The sequence below is a fragment of the Callospermophilus lateralis genome, chromosome X, assembly GCF_048772815.1.
Source record: "Callospermophilus lateralis isolate mCalLat2 chromosome X, mCalLat2.hap1, whole genome shotgun sequence".
Taxonomy (NCBI): domain Eukaryota; kingdom Metazoa; phylum Chordata; class Mammalia; order Rodentia; family Sciuridae; genus Callospermophilus; species Callospermophilus lateralis.
In genome coordinates, this window is record NC_135325.1 from 86,265,586 (window position 1) to 86,284,626 (window position 19,041).

The 19,041-nt window shown below is 45.7% G+C and overlaps 1 protein-coding gene across 1 annotated transcript in view; it reads left to right on the forward strand.

Annotated features, from left to right (window-relative positions):
- Positions 1 to 18,814, forward strand: part of Frmpd3 (FERM and PDZ domain containing 3) — a 68,252-nt gene extending 49,438 nt beyond the window's left edge. The window contains exons 12-14 of the mRNA XM_077107498.1: positions 2,777 to 2,921; positions 13,092 to 13,913; positions 15,756 to 18,814. Coding sequence (XP_076963613.1) covers positions 2,777 to 2,921; positions 13,092 to 13,913; positions 15,756 to 18,814 — 4,026 coding nt within the window. The remainder of the gene's footprint in view (positions 1 to 2,776; positions 2,922 to 13,091; positions 13,914 to 15,755) is intronic.
- The last annotated feature ends 227 nt before the right edge of the window (positions 18,815 to 19,041 follow it).

The following is a 19,041-nucleotide window of genomic DNA, read 5'->3' on the forward strand; positions in this document are numbered from 1 at the left end:
TGTGAAAGAGCATGGTGAACTGTAAATGATGTGTCATTGCAGGAGCATAGGGTGAGGGACAGCGATGGGATAAGAAAGTCACAGGCAGAGAGGTAAGGAAGATGTGGTTGGAGACATAGGTTGGGTCCAGGTTCCAAAGGGCTTTGTATGCCATTGTAAGGCAGTCAGATTTTACCCTGTAGGTGATGAACTATGGAAGATTTTAAGTGACAATTAGAGTTGTACTTTAGAAATACCCCTTGGGCAGCATTATGAAGGTGAAGCGGAAGGAAGTGGGAAGAGACTGGAGGCAGAAGGGCCAATCAGGAGGCTATTAGAAGGAGGTCCCTAGGTTTATGTGTCCTAACCTTCTCCTTATCATGAGCAAATGTCACAATCTATATAGCAATACATACCCACAGATGAGGCAGCTTTTCACCATAGCCTGAGAGGCTTGGTATCAGCACACTTGTCAACCATTTACATATCCTTTGAGAAGTTTGGGCCTGGGAGGAAGATGATGAGGGCCTCAAATGAAGTGGTGACAGCAGAGATGGCCGTGGTGTTTATGAATGCTCCTGAGGCAGAGCTAGTGAGTCTTGGTCCCTCAGAGTAATGGTAGTAGCAGCCATCCACACCCAAACCTCTGTGTGGCCTGCTATTGGTCACAGGGTGTAAAACAGGGATATCTAACTCACCCTGCCCAGTTCCATACCCAATGTCTTTTTTATTATATGTAAGATTGACCATTCTGCTGTGACTGAAAGGTATCCATTAACTAAAGGTACAAACCTCCCCAAGCCCCCCCCCCCACTTTTTGGTACTAGGGATTGAACCCAGGGGCCCTTAACCACTGAGCCACATCCCCAGCCCTTTTTATATTTTATTTAGAGACAGGGTCTCACTAAGTTGCTTAGAGCCTTATTAAATTGCTAAGACTGGCTTTGAACCTGTGATCCTCCTGCCTCAAGCCTTCCGAGTCACTGGGATTACAGGTGTGTACCATGACACCCAGCCTACTTCTTCTATCTCTTAATGCCTGGTCTGGGGATTCCAAAATGCTGTGGCCACCCACATCCCCATGACTCCCTCTTTAGACAGTCTTCAGTAGTCATTATATGAAGACCAGGGAGATTGCAACCCTCAATGACTTCAGTGTGATCCATAGGTAATCAAGTCATACTTTTAAAATTATAGTAGAGATATTAGAAAGTTTTCTTGAAAGGGTACTGTTTTTTTGTATATAATTGCTAGATATCTATGTTAGCCAGCTTACCATCACTGTGACAAAATTACTGAGAAAATCAATTTAAAAGAGGAAAGATTTATTTTGGCTCATGATTTCAGAGGTCCGTGGTTTCCAGGCCTGTGGCGAGGCAGAACATCATGGCAGGGAGCACATGGTACAGAAAAGCTGGCATATCACAACAACGAGGAAGCAAGGAGAGAGCTCACTTTTAAAACAAAGCCACTCCTCCAAAATGCTTGAAGCTATGAATCCATAAATGAATTAATCCACTGATGAATTCAGAACCCTCATGATCCAATCACCTCTCCAAGGCCCTGCCTCTGAACACTGCTGCACTGAGGACCAAGCCTTCAACATCTGAATCTTTGGCAATCATTTTCCATCCAAACCATAGCTGCATACAATGGTGCACGTCTATAATTTCAGCTAGCCAGGCACCGTGGCACACGCCTGTAATCCCAGTGGCTGGGGAGGCTGAGGCAAGAGGATTGCGAGTTTAAAGCCCACCTCAGCAATTTGGGGAGATGCTTAGCAACTCAGCAAGACCCTGTCTCTAAATAAAATACAAAAAAGGGCTGAGGATCCACGGTCCAGTGGTTAAGTGCCCCTGGGTTCAATCCTCTGTGTGTGTGTGTGTGTGTGTGTGTGTGTGTGTGTTTCCCCCAGCTACTTGGAAGTCTGAGGCAAGAGGATCACAAGTGTGAGGCCAGCCTCAGCAACCTACTGAGACCCTATCTGGAAATGAAATAAAAAGGATTGGGGATGTAGTTCAGTGGTAGGGCCCTCATGTACAAGGCCCTGGGTTCAATCCCCAGTACCAACATAAAAAGCAGCACCAATGCAAATTTCAAGGCCACTTTGTGAAAGAGAGGGCATTCAAGAAGATCTGAGCAGGACTGCAGGCCAGAAAGTATTTGGCCCTAAAAGGACAGTTAGGACTTGATTCCATAGAGTGTCCCCTATGTTCAGGGAACTGCTCTGGGTATTGTAGGGGCCTATGTAGATGAGTATGAGATGATTCTTGCACGCAAGTTGCTTACAGTTAAAGATGTCCCAGGTTGGGCTGAGGATATAGCTCAGTTGGTAGAGTACTTGCCTTGCATGCACAAGGCCCTGGATTTGATCCCCAGCACCACACACACACACAAAAATAAAGATGTTCCAGGTCATTCCTCAGCCTAACCTAGACCCCCAGCTCTCTCAACTGGCCTGCACATCTGCTGAGCTGTGAAAAGCACAAATACAACCAGCCATAATAGTTATGTGATGTTATATAATTCTGGTCTTTTTCAGTAAAGGTGCTTCATCAAATGCGTGAGTAAAGGTTGATTGAATTTTGATATGTGGGTAAGAAAATACTACACAGAAATTCTCAAATCAGAAGAAACTGTTTGTCAGGTTATTTGCCTCAATTTTTGGTTCAGAAAACATGGTTCGTATAACTACAGAAGCCATCTTTTTTCTTGTTGTTGTTGTTACAATCCTCCTGGAAATGTACTTGCCTTCCACTTTCTCACAACTTTATGTTTCTTTGCATCTTTTCTGCAGCCTCTGGTGCTGTTGATGGAGTGGCCTGAAGCCACCAACTTTGCCTGCCTGATTGCGGGGTACTGCCGCCTCTTGCTGGATTCCAGGAAGATGGTCTTCTCTAGGCCTGCCAGCCAGCCTCTTCCACCTCCAATGATCAAGGCAGGTAGGGCTCAGCCTCAGTTTTCTATGTGCCAGAGGCCCTTTGGACCCTAGAGATGTGGAGGGAGGAGCTCTGCTGCCATAGCACTTACTCCTTGCAAAAAAAAAAAAAAACAGCACCAGGTTTCCCACTAGTGAGCATTGTAGCATGCATCTTAACTGGCACACCCTGACCCCATGGGAAAGACAGCAGGACTTTGCATGTGCCTATTCTACAAAGGATGCCTGTGGCAACACATTCTGATTAAGTTGGTGAATAAGATAAAAATAGCACACACACACAGGAGAGCCAATTAAAGAATTGCTTTGGCAAGGCATAGTGGTGCACACCTGTAATCCCAGCTACTCCTGAGACTGAGGTTGAAGGATTGCAAGTTCAAGACAAGAATGGAAAACACAGTGAGATCCTGTCTCAAAATAACAGTTGCAATGGATCTAAGACAAAACTTTAGAGGAATAGTAAACCAGGGGGAGATTCCTGCATGTTCTGGCTTAGTTGAAGTGGGATTGATAATGAGGAGAGACATCCTTTTTTGATCATCATAGTGGGGCTTGACAAACTTGTCTGAAATACAAGGCCATTGAAGGCTGGGGTGGGGTAGGTGGCAGGGAGTCTGGGCAGGCCAAGAAGAAGGTTTTGGGATAGGAAAGGATTATGATGAAGAACAAGTGCAGCCTCTGGACAGAAGACTTCCCAGTTAGGCAACTCAGTGTAGATACTTCTCAAAGCTCTCCAGGGGCCTTGGGAAAAATTAGCCTAGTCCAGACATTTCTGCCCAGAACTGAAGCTAGAGAAAAAGGTGACCCTAAGAGCAGGTATTCCACATATTAGACCTCAGGCTCGTATACATGCCGGAAGTGCTCCCCAACCCCAGCTCCCAAGTATCATGGGCAAAGCTGAAACTTAACACCTAGTAGTCACCCTTTCCACATGCTTAAAACTTTTGATCCACTTGCCTTTGCCTGTTGACTATTTCTTCTCTCTTCATGACTTTCTTGTGGGCTGGGGATGTGGCTCAGTGATAGAGCACTTCTGTATCATGCACTAGGCACCAGGTTCAATCCCTAGCACTGAAAAAAAAATTAACTAATTAAAAAGAATACTTTCTTGGTTTTTAGAATTTTTCACTTCTGATCTAGACTGAGGTGTTTTTAAAAAATATATTCTTGGGGCTGGGGATGTGGCTCAAGCGGTAATGCACTCACCTGGCAGGCGAGGGGCACTGGGTTCAATCCTCAGCACCACATAAAAATAAAATAAAGATGTCGTGTCCACTGAAAAATAAATATTAAAAAATTCTCTCTCTCTCTCTTCTCTCCCTCTCTCTCTCTCTCTTTAAAAAAATATATATTCTTAGTTGTAGATGGACAAAATACCTGTATTTTATTTATTTTTATGTGGTGTTGAGGATTGAACCCAGTACCTCATACATGCTAGGCAAGTACTCTACTACTGAGCCACAACCCCAGCCCCATGAAGTGTTTTTGAGAATAGAAACACAGTCCTGATGGATGTCCTGCCTGTGTATCATTTCCCTACATACATGTCTTCTTCCCTATCTTTATCACAAACAAGTCCATCACAAATCTCATGACAAGCCCAAAATATTGTCCATAAGAATTAAAAGAAAATCTGCCAAACATATTTGGGAAATGATAGGTGGCCCCAAAGCACATGAAGGGGGATGCAAAAGAGAGAGATGCAAAAGAGCTGAGTTGGAATATGAAGAAACCAGAGGAGGGTGGTGCTACACATCTTCAGGTGAATAGCTCTGAAGAGGCAGGTGCATACTTGCAAACCTACAGATGGCCAAAAATTAGAAAAGCCAGCATTAGCATTATCAGTGTCACCTGTGGTCCTCTTCTGTTTAATCACATCCGAGTAAACTATACCTCTTACTGAGCAGGATGGAGAGAGAAAAAGGGAAATGGGAAGGCAGAAGAAAGAACCTGGAACCCAGCCAAGGACCAGATGTGACAGAGTTGTTCAGGGGGATCCACTTTTAGCAGGTGCTAGTGATAGCTCGTAGTCCCAATCTGTCTGAGAAAAAGTTTGACATCCTATCAACACCCTAACCAATGCTGGCTCCAAGTGTTCCCCTTGCTCTGGGATAGTGGCACCAAGTGAAGGACATGGTATCACAAGTCCCTGCAGCCTTACTCCCATGTTGCTTCCCTGTCACTTTTCCAAAGGCAAATCTGCTTCATGGGATTCTTTTTAGCTAGGCATAGCTTTAGAGCCCTCCTCCCTGATTCCTGACAAACCCTTGTATCTGCAAACTGACAGAGGCTCAGGGTATTTATGAACATTCAGGAGCCAAACAGACCACTGTGGTGTCTCTGTTGTTTATAGGGCTTTTTCTTCTTAGTGTAAAAATAGCTCAGGGACAGATGCAAATAGCCTCTGATCTTCCTTTTCCATCTCTTCTGGCTAAATAGACAAGAGCCACAACTTGAGCTTGGTAGCGCCTCACCAGGGCCTTGGTTTCTTATCCTTCTGAACTGTTAGATACTGGGTTGATAGCAGGTACCCAGAACTCTTGCTACTAGGTGCTGTGGGGTATCTTCCTGTCTCTGCATGAGTTCACAGAACGGTGGCTATCCCGGCAAAGCAGGAGGGATGGGGTGCACTTCTTATTTCATGGTCCCAGGGAAAGAAAGGATGCTATTGAGGAGACCTCAGCCCAGGTTATATTGCAGAGATTATCAGTTCTGCTCTTGTAGAATACTAGGACCAAGATCCAAAGCTGAGATCCAGTTCCTCTCAACATTCATTCCAGAACAGATGCCCCAGTGCTGACTGTTGTTCTTTAGCAAAAGCCTTTAGGGCTTAGGCCTCCACCCAACCTCAGCTGGGCATTTTCCTGAGGAGCCAAAGCCTTAGCCTACTCAGGACCTTGTCTCTCTCAAAAGGAGGAAGATGTATGGCTAGCTCTGTATTCTTATCCCACAGGAGTTTCTGGGTGCCAGCTTGTCTTACATGGTGTTTAGCCTACCTGACCTTTAAACCAAAAACTGGGAAAGAGAAGCCATCACCACTCCCATACCCAGGAAAAAGGGAGAATGGGACGTTGTAAGGAAGGAATTCCCTCTCAGTAATTTCACCAAAGTTGGTATTTTACTTGTTCATTATGCACACATTTCTCAAATATTCTTTGTACCAGGCATTGGAGGGGGGGCACAGCTGGGAATAATAGACATGATCCTTGCCTTTACATAGCTTAGAGTCCAGTGGGGGTAAATATACACAGACAGATGATTAAAGGGAGAATGCTAATATAGTTATTATCTTTATATTTATAGAGGGGAAATTCAATAGTCACAACAAAACAACACCTGTGTTTGAAGGCCCAGAAAGGCTGTAAACTTAGAGAATGGCTCACATGAATGCCAATTCTCCATCTAGTCTGAGGGGTCAGAAAATCCAGAGGCAGCTGCCATCTCTCTCTAGCCCTGAGCTCCCTATATCCTGAGGGAATCCCAGAAAATAAAGCCTTGGGGACCCCTGTTAGAACCTCAGTTGGAGGAATTCACTCTACATTTTCTATTAAGGCTAGAAACAGTTTATTGTGGTAAATTGAATATTCTAGTTAATGGCTACTGAATATTCTACACATGACTTATCACTTTTCATGTAGGGAAAACCCAGCAACATGCATGGAGTATTAAAATTAGACTGAATATAATAGACATTTGTTTTGGTGGTACTGGGAATGGAACCCAGGGCCTCACCAATGCTAGACAAGTACTCTGCCACTGAATAGACCTTTTGATTTTTAATTTTTTTTGATGATTCAGAAAGAACATGAGTTTCTTGCAAGGCCCTACGTCATCATTATGACCAGTGATTATTGGACTGTAGAATACACAATAACCAAGTACTAGAAAGCAGGATGAGTCAATGTTATTCAGACTGTGTATATATGCGTGTGCATCTACATATACTGTTTAGCATAACTCCTGTCAGTTTACTGTCCTGTTCTTTGTAAGCATTTTAAGTCAATCTTCTGAGTGGCTGAATATAAAAGAATAAACTAGGGCACCCCCCACCCTCAGGGAAAGCTCATGAGCAATTTACAAAGATTTGAAATCTAGGAGGCATGGTGTCCCAGCCATCCGCCAAACACACCTGGTTTCACTGGCTTTTCTAACCTTCTGCATGGAGGAGCTTTGAGCTTCTCCAGGCATACTCTCTTCTCTGACCTAAAAGTCACAGTACCAAGTGGTAGGTGGGGCATGACCTGGCCTTGACAGTCTACTATTGGGAGGTGCTTCCAGCTTATAGGGAGAATTCCAGCCTTTGGCTGGGAGCAGTGGCTCAGATCTGTAATCCCAGTGACTCAGGAGGCTAAGGCAGGAAGCCCACAGATTTGATTCCAGCCTCAGAGTCTTAGTGAGGCCCTAGGCAAATTAGCAAGACCCTGTTTCAAGATAAAATAAAAAAATAAAATGGCCAGAGGTGTAGTTAATTGGTAAAGCAGGTCTGGATTCAATCAGCAGTACCAAAACAAACAAACAAACAAAAAAAACTCTAACCTTTGCCTAAGAGGAGTTACCACCCGGTACATCCCCAAAAACCTGCAGACAATACCTTGAGGTGGATAGACATCATATGTAGATAGTTTGTTCTTCTGGCTCAATGTTCCCCTGGAGCGCTTCTTCCATAAGCCTCAGAGGCCTGGTATGAGGGTAATTAAATACTATCTCCCCAGGAGATCTAGAGGTCCATAGATACAACCAGTAAGGCCAGATATGAACCCATTCAATCTAATTATTGAATTTCTATTTGGAAGGGCACCATGAGCTTTAGAAAACCAGAAGAACTTGGCATCTGAAGACAGAGACTTGGATTCCAGTCCCCTCTCTGCCATATCTTGGTTGTTTAAATGGAATCTTAGTGTCCTCATCTGTAAAATGAGGATAATAATATTATCTACTTCACAGAGAATTTGACAGGATTACATGAGATAAACTGCATAAAGTGGTTTCACAGTGCAGTGCACTTTTTTTTTTGTTTGTTTCTCATAAGGATTGAGAGTTTATCATGTGCCCAGCACTTTTTATTTTTAAATAGTCAAATTTTATTTAGATATAATTTCCAAACCATGCAATTTACCCATTTAAAGTACATAAACCAGTGTTTTAAAATATATTTAGTATAGTCACTGGGTTGTATAACTATCTCCAAATTTTAATTTTAGAACATTTTCACCTCTCCTCTAAAAAAGCACGCCTGTAATCCCAGTGGCTTGGGAAGCTGAGGCAGGAAGATCACGAGTTCAAAACCAGCCTCAGCAAAAGTGAGGCACTCAGCCACTCAGTGAGACCCTATCTCCAAATAAAATACAAAATAGGGCTGGGGATGTGGCTCAGTGGTCATGTGCCCTGAGTTCAATCCCCAGTAACAAAAATACACACACACACACACACACACACACACACACACACACACTAGTAGTAGTCATTCCCCTTTTCCCTCTAATTGCCACATAGCCCTAAGCAATCACTGATGTACTTTTTGTCTCCATAGCTTAGCCTATTCTGAATGTTTCATATAAATGAAATCATGCAATATATGGTCTTTTGTGACATGCTTTTTTCAGTTAGCTTAATATTTTCAGGAGTCATCCAAGTTGTAGCATATATCAGTACTTCATTCCTTTTATGACTGTGTAATATTTCATTGAATGGAATATATTTTCTTTTTTGTTTGTTTGGTTTTTTTTGTTTTTTTTTTTTTTTGGAATATATTTTCTTTATCCATTCATCAGTTGATGGACACTTGGGTTGTTTCTTCTTTTTGGCTATTATAAATAATAATTTTATAAACATTCATGTCCAGCTTTTTATAAGCTGGTACCAAAAATATTTTTTAAATATTTTTTTTAGTTGAAGATGGACATAATACTTCATTTTATTTACTTATTTTTATGTGGTGCTGAGAATCTAACCCAGTGCCTCACACATGCTAGGCAAGTGCTCTACCAGTTAGCCACACCCCCAGCCCCAAGGACATGTATTTTCATTATCTACTTAGGAACAGAATAGCTGATCAACTGATAACCCTGCGTTTAACCTTTAGAGGAACAGCCAAAGTGACCACACCGCTTTACATTCCACAAGCAATGGATTACAGTTACAATTTCACCATTGCCTAACACTTGTTATTGTCTGTCTTTTTTTAATGTCCATTATATTGGGTATGAAATGATGATATGCAAACTCTCAGTTCTTATTTGCAGTTCCCTGATGGCTAATCATGTTGAACATCTTTCATGCATTTATTGTCTATTTATATATCTTCTTTGATGAAACATTTTTTTCAAATAATTTGTCCCTTTTTTATGTAATACTGGGGATGAACCTTGAACCCACGGGTACTCTACCATTGAGCTACATCTCCAGCCCTTTTTATTTTATGTTCCCCTGGAGCGCTTCTTCCATAAGCCTCAGAGGCCTGGTATGAGGGTAATTAAATACTATCTCCCCAGGAGATCTAGAGGTCCATAGATACAACCAGTAAGGCCAGATATGAGACAGGGTCTTTCTATATTGCCAAGGCTGGCCTTAAACTGGCAATTCTCCTGCCTCAGCCTGCAGAGTCACTGTGATTACAGGTGTGTGTCATTATGCCTGACTATGTCCATTTTTAAATTGGGCTATTTAACCATAAATATGAGGGTTATTTCAGGACTCTCAATTCTATTGCATTGATCTGCCAGCACTATACTATTTTGATTATTATTGCTTTGTTTTATATTTTGAAATCAAGAAGCATGAGTCTTCCTCCTTTGTTCTTTTTCAAGATAATTTTGGTTATTCTGGGTCCCTTGCAATTCTGTATGAGTTTTTGAATTAGCTTGTAAATTTCTACAAATTCAGCTTGGATTCTGAAAAGGACTTCGTTGAATCTGTAGATTAATTTGGGAAAGTATTTCCATCTTAATATTAAGTCTGTCAATCCATGAACATAGAATATCTTTTCCCTTTATTTATATCTTCATTACTGTCTTTGACAAATATTTTGTAGTTTTCAGGATACAAGTGTTCTTTTGTTAAATTCATATTTATTTTATTCTTTTGGTACTATCATAAATAGAATTGTTTTCTGATTTTATTTTTCAGATTGATGGTTGCAAAAAGATAAATTTGATTCATCTTCTCAAAGAAACAAGTTTTAGTTTTGTTAATTTTCTCTACTTTCCAATCCTCTATCCTCCAGTATTTCCTTATGCTTGCCTTATATTTAGATAGCTCTTTTTCTGTTTTTTTAAGGTGTAAGTTTAGGTTATTGATTTTAAATCTTTCTTCTTTTTAAGTATAGGCATTTATAGCTACATTTCCTCTTTAAGAACTGCTTTAGCTAGATCCCAAAAGTTTTGGCATATCGTATATTCATTTTCATTGACCTCAAAGTATTTTATAATTTTTCTGGTGATTTCTTCTTTGATCTATTGGTTATTTAAGAGTATTTTGTTAAATTTCCACTTATTTGTGAATTTCCCAAATTTCTACTATTGATTTTTAATTGAATTCTGTTCTGTGCAGGAAAAATGCTTTATATAATTTCATTTCTTTAAATTTATTGAGACTTATTTTATGGCCAACACATAGTCTATCTGAGACAACATTCCAAGTGCAATTAAGAAGAATGTATATTCTGCTGGTGTTAGGGAGAGTGCTCTATAGATGTGTTAGATCTAGTTGGTTTATAATATTGTTCAGGTCCTCTATTTCCTTGTTTATCTGCTTTTGTTTTAACTATTATAAAAAGTAGAATATTGAATTCTTCAACTACAACCAGGCATTGTGGTGCTTGCCTGTAATTCCAGCAGCTCAGGAGGCTGAAGCAGGGGGATCACAAGTTTGAGGCCAATCTCAGCAACTTAGCAAGACCCTCAGCAACTTAGTAAGACTCTGTCTCAAAATTTAAAATATAAAGGGCTGGGGATGTGGCTCAGCAGTTAAATGTCTCTGGGTTCAATCCCTGGTACAAAAAAAAAAAAAAGATAAATTCTCCAATTACAGTTGTATTGTGTATTTCTTCCTTAAATTCAGTTTTTCCTTCATGTGTTTTGGGGCTCTGTTGTTAGTTCCAGTGCTGTGCATTTGTCAAAGCTATAAACTCTAACAAGAGTTAACACTGACATACTGACCCTGCCAAACTAAAGTTTGTTTGTTGTTCTTGTTTTTGTACTGGGATTAAACATAGAAGCACATTACCACTGAACCCTAGCCCTTTTTATTTTATTTAAATTGCCAAGGCTGGCCTCATACTTGCCATCCTCCTGCCACAGCCTCCAAAGTCTCTGGGATTATAGACATGAGCCACCACGCCCTATTCAACTGAAGATGGAAAGGCATTTTTTGTGTTTTGTTTGTATTTATAGTACTGGGTATTGAACCCAGGGCCTTGTGTATGCTGGGCAAGTGCTCTATTAGTGAGCTACATCCCCAGCCAGAAAGCATTTTGAAGTCTTGTTTTATAGATTCTTGACCACAACGGTAAACTGTAGAGTAATGGTTGAAAACATGAATTTTGAAGCCCCTCATATCTGGGATCAAATTCAAATTGTCTGGGCTGGGGATGTGGCTCAAGCGGTAGCGCGCTCGCCTGGCATGCGTGCAGCCCGGGTTCGATCCTCAGCACCACATGCAAAACAAAGATGTTGTGTCCACCGAGAACTAAAAAATAAATATTTTTAAAAAAATTCAAATTGTCATTTATGACTCTTGTGACTTTAGATAAGTCATGTGACCATCTGGGTCAGTTTCTTCCTCTCATTGGATTGTGAAGATTAAATGGGATCATGTTTAATAAATTGACCTGTTAATGCTTGCTGTCTACCTGCTGATAGCAGAAAGAACTGTTGCTGTCTGAGTGCATCCTCACAGAAAACATGCAAAAGGGCTCCCAAAACAGCATGAGAGAGAAGCCATTCAGAAATAAAGCATTTGCTACCGGGTGCAGTGGCACATTCCTGTAATCCCAGCAACTTGGGAGGCTGAGACAGGAGGATCATGAATTCAAGCCAGCTTCTGAAACAGTGAGGCACTAAGCAACTCAGTGAGACCCTGTTTCTAAATAAAATACAAAACAGGGCTGGGGATGTGGCTCAGTGGTCGAGTGCCCCTGAGTTCAATCCCCAGTACCTACCCCCCAAAAAGAAATAAAGCATTTGCTGCAGATAGTTCTCAGATGTAAGCACCTACCATCAAGAGCTATTAATGCCAGTGGGGTGGTACATGCCTATAATCTTAGTTATTTGGGAGGCTAGGGCAAGAGGTACTTGGGCCCTAAGCACCAGAGACCCTGTCTCAAAAAATAGAAGTAAAATTGAAAAGGGCTGGGTGTGTACTCAGTGGTAAAGCACCCCTAAGTTCAATGCCCAGTACCAAAAATAAAGAACAAACTATTGATAAGAGCATTTTACCACATGTATGTGTAGCAAGCAGGGCTGGCCCTGCATGAACACAGGAAAGTAATAAGCTTTGAAGAATTATGAGAATTCAACCCCACCCTTCTTTCACATAGCACATCCTGTCATATCTGCCATACCCTTTACACATTCAGATACCCAGAATTCTACTAAGTAGATAGCTATTCTTTTAGGGCCCCTCTGTCATCAGTCCACTTTGAACCACAAATTCTTGGGCATTACACTAGTTGGATTAACACTTTCTCAGTAGAGTATTAGTAGCTTGTCAGATGCATTTCCTTGGGCTAGGAGAGAACCAAGATAACAGGAGCAATAGAGCACTGGAGGCTGAGATAGCTCTGAAAAAGTGCAGGTCCCGCAGTGACAGTTCTCAAAGGAGTAAAACAAACCTCACCTCTTTAAATGTTTATAGCTGACTGCATACCAGAGGTAGGAGTCCAGCAGTGCTCAGCTGTCAGGCATTTCCCCACCCCCACCTCACCCCATGCTTTTTCCCATTTCAAAGGTGATGGGGTTATTAGCAGTTCAGGCCTTAAGATTCACTCACTCCACTTTCAGGGTTAGCAGGGACATGGCCCATCAACTCCCCTCCCTGTGATCTCTAGCCAGATAATGCTTTCTCTTGGTATCTGTTTGCCATCTGTGCAACAGGGACATGATCCAGACATGTCAAGGGAGCTCAGCCACTGTCCTCAGCATTAGGGCTCATCTGTTGATTCTCTTTCTGGGTTTAGATTACGTGCACAGTGCCCACCGCCCTGTCACTGGGGGCCACCTGGGGAAAAAGGAGAGTAGTTATGTGGGCAGCGTGGGCGCCAGCCCCAGGAAGTCGAGCCGCTGCACGCCCCCGCCTACCGACTCTGAGCTTGTCAGCTTCTGCTACCTCCACATGCGGGAACAAAGGAAGGAGCAGGAAAGCCGGACAGATGTCAACGAGAACCTAATCTTCTTTGAGGAGACCAGGCCCCGGACCAAGTCTGACCCCACGTCCAAAAGCTCTGGCCAAGGTTACGACGTGGTCCCTGATGACTTTGATGCAGCCAGCCTAGACCACGAGCCTTGTGCCAGCAGGGCCCGGTCCTACACCTTGGACAATTCCCTAGGGGCTGAAGCCCTGAATTTCTACTGTGACTCGTGCAAAGCCAAATTCCAGGAGCAGCAGGGCCCTCGAAAAGGCGGGAGGCCTGGCTCCTCTCGTGACAATATGGTAGACTTGATGTCCCTCCCACCACCTGGGAGTGAGGAGGAGGAGGAAGAGGAAGATGAAACAACTTCTCTGTTGCCTGCCATTGCTGCCCCACCCCCTGGTTTCCGAGACAACAGCTCTGATGAAGATGACCCCAAGCGCCGAGCTGTCCAAAGCCAGGAACAAGGACGCCACCTTCGTGGGCTCTTGTATGATGAGATTCCAGTGACGCTGATTGACAGTGTGCAGACCCGGACAGTTCGAGATCATGCCCAGGAGCTAGATGATGCTCTAGTGTCCACCCTGCAGGCTCTGGAAGCTCTGGCTGCTTCAGAAGATGGACCGCACCCCCCACCCCCACAGACTGCAGGTAATGGCCTGTTCCTTCTCCCTTTTTCCTCCTCTTCCTTCTCCCGGCCAGGAAGAGCCAACAGATAATGTTGCTTCTTCTCAAATAGACATTAAAGTCACTGTGGTGTGTCAGAGCAGTAGCTGTAGATGGCACAGAGGTCATCCAGTTAGTGTTTGCAGAGCAACAATGCTGTGACCAGGATGGGCTGCTCAGCTCTAGCCAGAGGTCCGGCCCTTACCATTCCATCTCTAGTCCATCTCTCTGGGCATGTCTTACAGATAGAACCCAGGGATTAGAGCCATGACAGCTACAGAGCCAGGCTAGGAGGAAGGATGAGAGAAAAAAATTGTGAGAGATACAGAAGCTAGGCAAATAACATCAGCATGTACATGACTGGAAGAAAAACAACAGGACTAACTAACCACCTAGTGACCTGGGATTGGGGAAGCCAACACTGCTAAGGGCTAAGGTCTTTATGTTACCTGAGAACATGGCTCTAAGTCAGGGGCATCGGAATCCTGGTTTCCTCATTCACAGACAGTGTGACCCGATGCAAGGCACTTTTTGTTTCAGAGCCTCTCTGTTATCTTAAATTGGTTTGAGAACAGTAGTCACATCATGTTGGGTTATTGTGAGGATTAAATGTGATCATTTAGTCAAAGCACTCAAACACTGTTTTGCACAACAGTAAGGACTCAGTAAGTGGGAGCTACTGCTATTAACTATTAGTGGATAAGAGAGTCATCAAACATGGCTGAAATAGTCACATGTATGTCCATTCTAGACAAACACATCAGACATGTACCCATAGTTACAAATACATACCTCCATATACATATATATATATATATATATATATATATATATATATATATATTTTTTTTTTTTAAGAGGTAGCTGTGCACAGTAGTGCATACCTGAATCCTAGCAACTCAGGAAACAGAGACAGGAGAATCACAAATTCAAGGCTAGGCCCAGCAACTTAGTGAGGCCCTAAGCAACTTAGTGAGACCCTGTTTCAAGATAAAAATTTAAAGGGGCTGGGAATGTAACTCAGTTGTAAAGTACCCCTGGAATCAATCCCCAGTGCAAAAGAGAGAGGAGAGAGAGAGAGAGAGAGAGAGAGAGAGAGAGAGGTAAATGACATAGTAACAGAAAAGAAATAGGGAGCAATAAGGAATCTGAACAAATACATGAGGCCAGGAAGACTGTGGACAGAGAGGGTGATGGGATGCTACATCAGAGGAAGCCTGCCATTTCTGTACATGAGGGCCCCCTTGACGTGGGCAGCCCCTACATGTTTGTTACCACCTCCCCCTACCCTAGGGCCAGTATTTCTCTTTGCTTAGACTCTGGAGCTCCAAGAGCTAGCTACTTCCAGGCCTGAGGCCCATGTGACTGCCAGAGAGGGCACATGCTCAGCTAAATGGCCTCAGCTGCTAAGACTGTGGGCAGCCTGGCCAGATGAGGAGGGATAGAGAGGGTTCTCTCATTGCCAGCCCTCTTCAGGACAATTAACAGAAATTTCCTAGCTGTTGAATCTAAAAATAATGTTGATTAGCATGGTTGTTTTTTGCATGTGATTTGCATGTTAATTTGCCACCAAACTGCCCAGATCTTCTCTTCGCCTCTTTTGTTACTTTTTTGGATTCCATCCTTTCATACCCCTTCTTACAACTTGCTCCTCTCTGTCCCCTCCCCACCTCTCCTCCCATCCTCAGCCCTGAATTCCTCTCAGGCCTTAGTTTTCCCCAGTTTTAAACACTGTTGGCTAACCTTGGCCTCCACCAACTCTCTATATTTGATTGGAAAAGAACTTAATATCAGTAAGTATAACAAATCCCATCCCTGTTCATTCAGGTCTGATTGTGCTGGCCACAATCACTCCCGAATCATCGCTGGACTCGGGCCATGAAACTAACTCTTCAGAGCTCACAGACATGTCTGAGATGATGTCGGCCATGAAGCAGCACCAGAACACCACCTACTTTCTGGCCCAACACCTCAACAAGGACAGCCTCCTTTCCCGCAAGGACCTGCCCTTCCGGATCCAGAGTTGTGCAGCCCAGGCCGTTCTCACAGCCCCTTACTCTCTTGGGCGCCCGGATCCCAACCCATCCCTCCAGCCAACTGTCACAGGCCAGAGTCCTGGCCCCCCAGGGGCTCGGAGAAAGCTGCCCCACTCAGAGACCCAAACACAGGGAGAGCGATCATACTCCCTGGCAGTGCACCCAGTGCTGTCTCCACAGCTTAGTGAGCAGAAGAATCTGAGCCTGCTGCCCCCAGTTCCTGAGGACAAAGGGCCTGGCCACACTAGGGCAGGCCTGGAGATGTCACTGAGAGCAGCCACACCATCCATTAGTGAAGAACAAGTCTCAGAGATGAGAGAGAATCTGCCCAAGGAGGTCAGGTTGAGCCCCAAGCTTATCCTGGACCCAAAAGGCAGTGTGACCCCAGCCATCATCTCGGCTGCCCTACAACAGGTGGTTCACAGTAAGAGTCTAGCCACTCCTGGCGGGGCTTTGGTGAACCCCCCAAGCAGAGGGGAGAGACAGTTGGAGGCCAGTGGGGGAAGGCCAGAGGTCAGCATGGGCAGACCAGAAGTTAGCATGGTGAGCAGCAGCGCCAGTAAGAATCTGAAGTTTAAAATGAGCCCCGGTGCTCCAGAGACCTCACGGAATTCCCAGCAGCAGCTGGGCACAGAGGTCTCTTCCAGCCCCAGAGCACCCCCAGGCAGCCGGGCTGACAGCCTACACCTCTCCCCACAAGAGGATAGGCTTCCTGTTCCAAGTTTCCCTCCCAAAAGCTATCATCTTTCACGAGCGAGTCGAGAGTCAGTGGGCAAGCAAGCTCCAGGGGAGGTGGCAGGCAAGGGTGGAGCAGAAGGTGCAAAGCCTCCACCACATAAGCAGGGCACTGTCTCCAGCCAGGGAGAGAAGGGGCAACTGGAGAGTACTTCCAAGAGCAGCAAACTTGAGGAGACAAGCCTGGCCCCCCGACCTGGGTACCCAATGGCTCTGCAGAGCCCCAGCTGCCAGCCTCGAAGCCACAGCCCTAGCTGCCAGCCCCGTGGTCACAGCCCCAGCAGCCAGTCGCGAGGCCAGAGCCCCAGCTGCCAACCTCAAGGCCAGAGTCCACTAAGGCCACAGGCTAGCAGCCGGCAGGTGAGCACCATGCCCTCCAGGAAGCTTGAGACAACACTGGATGGAGCCCACTCATCCTCTGAAGGTCCCACAAAGCCCAAGTCATCCCGTGGTCCTTTCCGGCTACGCAATTTATTCTCTGCCACCTTCCCCACCCGCCAGAAGAAGGAGACTGACGAGCGACAGGCACAGCTGCAGAAGGTAAAGCAGTATGAGCTGGAGTTCCTCGAGGAACTTCTAAAGCCACCAAGCCAGGGGGAGCTACCAGGCACTGAGTACCTGCAACCTCCCGCACCTGGCCGCTGCAGCTGCCAGCTACGCAGCAGCCCTGTGCAACAGGGGCCTGGCATGTCCCGCGAGCAAAGGCGTAGCTGTGACTGCAAGCGCATCTGCCGAGGGGGCCGACCACAGGCCGCCCAGACACCAGTGCCTGGCCTCCAGGGGAGGGAGAGGGACAGGGTCCCCCCTACCCAGAGACAACCAGAGGCTGGCCCAGGCTTAAGCCTTGGTAGCCCCATCAATATCCGCCGCATCCGTTCCACCAGCCTGGAATCTCGAGAGTGCCGATCGGACCCAGAAAGTGGTGTTTCGTGCCTGACCACGTGTGCCTCAGGGGGTGAGTGTCTGGGAGCTCCCAACTACAGGAAGCTGATGCGCCGTTACAGCATCAGTGAGCTGGACCAAGGTGACAGGGCTTCGCTGACCTCAGATGTCTACCCACACCCACCCCTGGGCATGCTGCCCAGGGAGGCCAAGGAGGTAGAGGCAGGCCTCCCCCTAGGCTTGGGTCCCAAAAGCAAGTCTGTGGAATCACCAACCCTGGGAGACCCCTCGTACGTCCAGGTTACCCCTGAGACCAAAGGCCCCAGGCCAATGGCTGTGTTCTCACTGCCAGAGGAGGTGTACCGGAAGCCTGCCGATCTAGATGAGGACAGTGAGACTAGCAAGTGCTGCTCCATTCGCTATTGCTTCTACTACCGCAAGTGTGATATGGCAGATGATGCCAGTGATGGCAAGGATGAGCTCTCCTACTCCATCCCCATGAAGATTCTGCCTGGCATGAAGTTGGATGAGCAGGTGGTGCCTGTAGTAAGCAGGACCCTGCAGGTGCTGGATGCTGCCACCTGCAGCAGCAGCCCCGAGGCCTCCCGCACCCAGGAGATTGACCTTCGGGTGTCCACCTTCGAGGGGAGCCTGGCCAAGATCAATGCCCTGCGTGCCCATGCCTATGGCCTCCCTGATGGCTTCCTGGCTGCCCGGCTAGATACCAATGAACTGCTGACAGTTTTGAGGCAGTGTGTGGCCAGCCCCGAGGCTCGTGCCCCTAAGCCCTATGTCTCTCAGATCTCTGAGTACAAGCTTGAGCTAGCTCTCAAGTTCAAGGAGCTCCGGGCCTCCTGCCGCCGGGTGGCCAATGTGGACAAGAGCCCGACTCACATGTTGGCAGCCATCACAGGCAGTTTCCAGGTGCTGAGCAGCCTCATTGAGACCTTCGTACGGCTGGTATTCATCGTGCGCTCCGAGGCCCAGCGCCAAGAGCTTCTGGCCAAGGTGGAAGAGGTGGTGAGGAATTACACCTTCCTGCTGCGTGCAGCTGAGGAGTCCACAGCCCGGAACCTTAACCAGCAGCAGCAGCAGCAGCAGCAGCAGCAGCAGCAGGCGGCTGCAGCAGCAGCAGCAGCTACAGGGGCAGCCACAGGGCCCCCACCAGGCTCCCCAACTTCAGCGACTGTTATGAGCACATTCACCCGCTCCTTAAAAACCATTATTAAGTAGGGCATCTGCCCAGGCCTGGCCCCCTCCCCACCCACAGCCCCAGGTTTGAGCTTTGTGGTCCTTGCATCTTGTGGTGAGTGTGTGTGTGTGTGTGTGTGTGTGTGCGCGCGCGCTGGGCCAATCAGGGTCCAAGAGCCCATCAGTCTCCAGGGAGTGAAAATTCCCTTGACTGAGGCTCTCTCTTAAGGGCTGCAGGCCTAGCTGCCGCCCTGGGTGTCTTCACCCCT